General features: G+C 44.9%; 1 protein-coding gene across 1 annotated transcript; it reads right to left on the bottom strand.

The window, feature by feature from the left end:
* Nucleotides 1-3,552: 3,552 nt before the first annotated feature.
* On the bottom strand, nucleotides 3,553-5,127 carry LOC127669208 (dual specificity protein phosphatase CDC14B-like). Its single transcript, XM_052163089.1, is given in 3 exon segments — nucleotides 3,553-4,333; nucleotides 4,336-4,875; nucleotides 4,878-5,127. Coding segments are annotated over 3 exon segments (1,545 nt in total). The 3' UTR covers nucleotides 3,553-3,578.
* Between the last annotated feature and the right edge of the window lie 873 nt (nucleotides 5,128-6,000).

Genomic DNA, 6,000 nt, shown 5'->3' with positions numbered 1-6,000 from the left:
TGACTCATCAGTAACATTTAAAACATCACTTCATCTGCACATGAGTGTACAATAAAGTCTTCAAACAATGGATGTAAAACTGCAGTACCATAATCTGACGGACGTGACAAACGTGACTACCCACAGTGAGTTCTACTCGATCATCAAGGAGGTAATTTCTTACACAGTATAGGCAATCTTTTAAACATATCTGTAGTATTTCCACTCAGTGGTATGGGGAACACTCAGATTTATGGAGAAATGCAAGAGCAGTGGCTATCCTCACTAGGTCACTTCAGTGGGAGAGAAATCTTAAAATAGTTTCTATTGGGTTTTTTTTTTTTTTTTTTGAGACAGGGTTTTCTCTGTGTAGCCCTAGCTATACTGGAACTCACTTTGAAGATCAGGTAGGTCTTGAACTCACAAGAGATCCGCCTGCCACAACTGCCCAGCTTAAAAAAAAAAAAAAAAAAAAAAAAAAAAAAAAAAAGATTTTAAGGTTTCTGACCAACTGCTTTCCAAAATGCAAATAAGAACCTTTAAAAAAATATATGAAGAAAAGCAGCTGATGTTCCAGAACACATACTCACTTGTCACAGACAGCTATTCAAGCTAACGAAGGCCTGAGGAATTCCAGCTACAAACTACCCAGAAAGCTGGAAAGGTCTACCAGACCTGATTATGCTCAAAGAGCCTCATGAGAACACTTGGGAAGCCTCTAAGACCTGTCAGGGCCCAAACCAAGAGGTAGAAGCCACCCAAGAGGGGAGCAGTGGGGCAGGGCAGGACAATGGATGGGGCTAGGTTTTGGGGGTCAAGTTAAAGCTGGGAAGTTAAGGAGGAAGAGCAGCATGTGGCTATTTAGACAAATACTGCTACCTTTGAATGTGGTGCTACTCAGGGTCCATCCTTCTTACCTCAAGGCAAGAGTTATAGCTGGGCCTCAGAAATGTATTAATATGTGTATACAGTTCTGAAGCCCAGCTTTACAGACATTCCTCTTTTGGACTCTGGATAGTATAAGTTCCCCCAAAGCATCAAGGGCACCTATAAATATACTGTTCTAATTTTAATTCTATTGGAAGAGGACTTGATGTACTTACAAAGGTATTTAAAGTTCTTAAGTTAATGGGGCCCCTCCACCCAATATCTACTGATTCATGCTCTATAGTAACAGGGTCTTCTATCCCAGAAATTTCTGGGTAGTTGTAGTTTGGGGAGAGGTTGTCCACTAATCCCAATGGGAAGGACTTTCCATTAATTTGATCAAAGACTTTCTGGGTCCTGGATGTTACCAGTCAGTTGCTATGCAGTCCTCCCCAGACAACATCAAGTAGGTTTTCCTGGGAATGCATCCTCACCAACTCACATTTCCTAAGTAACTTCAGCAAGGGAGTTAAATCCAGGAAAGAACCACAGTGGCAGCAACTCTAGCTGGAATGGAGCTGCCAACACAAAAAGCACTGTGGTCATCTCTGAAGCCCAAACTTGTTGACCACCAGCCATTGTGGGCAGGCCCTGTTCAACTCATCCTGATACATGAGAACAAATCTAGCTTAGTTCAGGGAATGAAGTCTCCTTCTGTCTCTTAAGTACCAGGCCTAGCTTGTTCAGGGAAGGAAAAAAAATCACCTGAGAAGCTTCTATTTTAGACTTAGGCAGTTTGATTTAGCATTATTGGTAAATGAAACACTTGTCCTACCTAGATCTTAAACTCATTCATATCTAGGGATAACAAACTTTACCTTAACTGTCTTTTCCCACTGCTTGAAAGCTATGTGCTGCCTAGGGAGGGGCTCTTTGTGAGGATTTACACTGAATCCTCAGGCCTCCAATCCAAGGTCGGCCAATGCAGTTTGAGGATAGGAACATTGAAGGGGGGGCGGGGGACTCATTCTTTCAATATTTTTACATTAACTAGACTTTAACCTGTCAATACCAACTATAAGGAAGGCAGCTTTTCCAAGTGGGATTGCTTGCTCACTGAGACATTCATCTGTCTTAGGAAGGCATTGGCTGTCAATGGCTTTCAATATTGCATTTCTCCAGTTTCTAATCTGGGAGAGTCAAAAACCATTAGCCTCAATTGTGGAAGTAACCAAGACAACTATGAAGTATTTTCTAATTATGGGCTCTGTCTTTTTTGATTTTTTTTTTTTTTGGCAGCAGATAAATTCTGGTTTTAAAATTGCTTCATGGCACAGGTGTTGCTGGCATCTAGCAGGGTGAAGAGAAAAGGCATGCTACAGTTTCTAGTCATATTCCCTAACCAAAGGCAACAGTGAGTTCTCATACACAAACAGCCTAACTCCAGAAGCAAGTGATTGTCAAACTGTGAATCACAAGGAAAAAACTCCACAGTGTTACAGAGAAAGACTCTACAAAGGGTTAACAATTTTGGGACTTTGGGGTTGGTGTTTTGTTTTGTTTTGTTTTGTTTTGTTTTGTTTTGTTTATGAGACAGGATTTCCTTGTGTAACATTGGCTGGCCTTGAACCCAGAGATCCACCTGCCTCTACCTCCCAATGCTGGGATTAAAGGCATGCACTACTACCGCAAGGCTCACAATTTTATTGTTAAAGCCACCATTATTTAGGATGCTTTTCCAAAGAAAAATGCTAGGGTTGATGTTTTGGTTTAATGTAATGGAGTAAACACAATTATAACAAGACTGAGCAATCCAACAACATCCCACCTCTGAAATCTCCATCCTAAATGACACAAGAGAGGATTTGTAGGACCAGTTAACTGAGAAAGGGTTCCAATGCTCTCATCAGTATCCTCTAGCAAGTTTTTGGTAACCATAACAACTTCAACAGTGTTTAAAAGCAGTGTTCACAGATTGTTAATAAAGCACTCTTTGGTGAAAAACAAGCAGCTTGGGTACTTCACGCAGTAAGCATCACAACAGTATTAACAAGAGGAACGTGAAGCTGATTGGACCAATTCATACCTTAAGATGGAGGGTCCCACTGGGGCGATGGTCACCTCATTCATCTTTATAAACTGCAAGTCAGGGTCACAGGCTGAACAAAAAAATAAATACCTAAAAGCTCTCCATCAGATCCTCCACTCTTCTGGAGGCCAGCAGCGAACATGATTGCCATCACAGGAACACACCTGCACCACACTCACCAGACCGCTCTCTGGTGGCAGAGGACAGGGTATTGACACCTGAGACTAAATTCACAACAGCAGCTTTTGTCCAACTTGAGATTACAAAAGGGAGAGTCAGGCCCTCAAATGGTTCAACCACAACCCGGAGGCAGTGAGTGGATGAGAGGCCAGTGACATTTTCTTCATCGAATGAACTTCTTATGTGGAAAGAAGCAAAGTCCATTGCAGAGTCTGCTTTGTTCTCAGATCGATTGGCTAAATCCTTTGGGGGGTTTTCTGTTCCTAGTCTTCCCTGGAGTGCCGGTCACCGTTTTTTTGTTTTTGTTTTTGTTTTGTTTTGTTTTACTTTAATGTAAGACTGTCTTAGTCCTTGAGATGGCTGGACATAAGGCCAGCATGGGCATTTGCTGCAAAGCACTCCTCCTCCTCCTCTCCCTCCAAGGAGCCTGGACAGCAAACTATCTGTCAAAGGGTCCAGATGGCTACTGTGTTCTGAAGCCATCAAGACAGAACAGCAGGGTGGGAAGAATGTAGTCACACACAATCCACCAGATGGCAACACTACACAGTGCAGAGGTCAGCGCAGCTAGGGGACATGTGAGGGGGATAGCGCTGGCTTTCATCTGTCTCCGGCTTTTCAGGGCCCGAAGTCTGTCTCCTTGTGTCACTCCACTGACTTCATCATCATCACTATACGGCTCAGGCTCTTGATTGTCTTGATTCTCAAGCCCATTTATTGAAATGTCATCAACATCCGAAAGGTGTTTGGAGAAGTCTTCTCTGAGGGGTCCGTTCTCCTGCCCTCTTAACGTCTGACGGAAATAGTCGCCTTCCAGCCAGAGGCTTGATTGTTTCATGACCAGAAACTGTTGCTGGGCCCCAATCACTGAGCCAGGTCTACAGATTCTGAGCCAGGCAGTGCTCTCGGCTGCCGTCATCCTGTAATGCTTCATGAGGTAGCAGCCTATCAGAGTGCCTGTTCGACCAAGAACAGCTTTACAATGCACTGCAATGGCACCCTCGACATTTTCACAAATATCCAGAAATTCTTGGACAATTGCCTCAGCAGGGGTGCTGCCATCCGGAAAGAAAAGATCGTGGTGATAAAATCCAGCATCCGTAAAGCGCTTAGCATCATACATCCTTTTATTCAGACGAATAATGGTAGTTACATTGTGATTCTTAAAATATGGAATATAAGTCTCCGGAGAATGTTGGTGGTAACCACTTTCCAGCCATATCTTGAATGCGGCCCACAGAAGGTAAGAAACCGCTCTGGTATTATCCAGTTGAAATCTCCATTTTCTGCTTTTTCATAGTGTTCATATTCATCAAGGTTAAATGAGTTGAAATTAAAGAAGCCATACTGCATTGCCTTCTTTACTGCGTGAAAACAGTCGAGAAGTGTAATGTAGAAACTGCAGCTTCCGTAGGCAGCATCTCTGAAAGGAATATAAGCTGTATCTCCGAAGATTAAAGTTCTATACGCGTCTTCTGGTGTCCTTCCCAAATATATAACCATATAACACCCGATAACGAAGGCGGCATTCGCTTGCTTTCTCTGATCAGTGCCGGTAAAATGGATAATTTTCTTCCTCAGCATTGTAATGGACTTGAGCTTCTTATTTATCTTGCAACAATATCTGTAAACCATGGCCAGATTGAGTGATCCAAAATCTGCATAGAAGTTCTCATACTCTAGCTCGTTATCTATGCTGAAATAATGTCCATTTGATGCACTCTTTGGTCTGCTGTAGAGAATGGCAAAACAAAGGCGATTCGGATCACCTCGGCCATCAGAGGGGTCCCTGCACCCTCTCGTCTCAGGACTCCAAAGCATCTGGAAAGCAGGGCAAGAGAAGGACCTGGCAGGTCCGTGATGTCCAGGTACAGGTAGTCCTGCTCCAGGCGGTGCAGCTCCTGCGGCGTGGAGCTGTGGCTCTTCTTCACTCCGGGAGAGGAGGACCAGCTGCAGCATGAGCAGGGGGGCGCGGTGGCCCAAGCCGAGCACCGATCGCTCTCAGGCTCCATGGAGGCAGCCGCGGCCCTTCAGGGAACCTCGACGATGGCCTGGGAACCCGGCCCGGGTCCTCGCACTGCGTCTCCCGCCGCCCGCGTCCTGGGGACCCCAGAGCGCTAGCCGGTGGCTGGAGCAAGGCGCGCGCTCCCTGTGACGCTGCTCCCAGGGCGTCCGAGCTCAGCAGGCCGCGGCTCCCGGGGACCCCCAGAAGCAGTTGCTCAGAATATTGTATTAGTGGGATCATCCGCAGAAGGCACCGCCCACTCCCCTACTATGCACATGCCTCTCCTTTTCCCTGTGGGCAATGGTGAGGAATGTTGATGGGACTGTGCCCACAGAGGCTGATGTGGTTCAGTCTTTGCATGCCAGTTATGAATTTGAACTATCGTCTCTTCTTGTTGACTTGGGATCACACTGTGCAGCCCATATTGATCTCTAAGTCATGACTTCCATACCACAACCTTAGAAATGTTGAAAGAGAGTCTTATCAATTTGGATGAGGGGTGTTAAAAACCCTGCAGACTTCCCTGTTTTGAGAAGTTCCCATCCTCTACACAGCACTTAGCAGAGGGGGCCTTTGGAAAGGGATTGCGGGTTGAGATCCCTCACCTTAGAAGTAGCTTGGCTCATTTATGAACACAGTGCTTAATGGCAGGAGAGGAAACGTTTATAAAAACAATTCTTTGTTTTCCTAGACTGGATACTGTGAAGCAAACAGTTTTAACACAGACTTCCTGCTGTGATGCTCTGCCTCTCCACAGGACTAATCCGTGGATAAAGGACCCATTGGCTCTGAACTCAGAAACAGTGAGTCAAAAGGAAACTTGTCTTTATCACATGATTAGCTTGGGTGTTTTGTCACAGCAATGGAAATCTAATGTGGA

This window comes from Apodemus sylvaticus, chromosome 19, assembly GCF_947179515.1.
Source record: "Apodemus sylvaticus chromosome 19, mApoSyl1.1, whole genome shotgun sequence".
NCBI classification, from domain to species: Eukaryota; Metazoa; Chordata; class Mammalia; order Rodentia; family Muridae; genus Apodemus; species Apodemus sylvaticus.
This window is presented reverse-complemented; position numbering and strand designations above follow the sequence as displayed.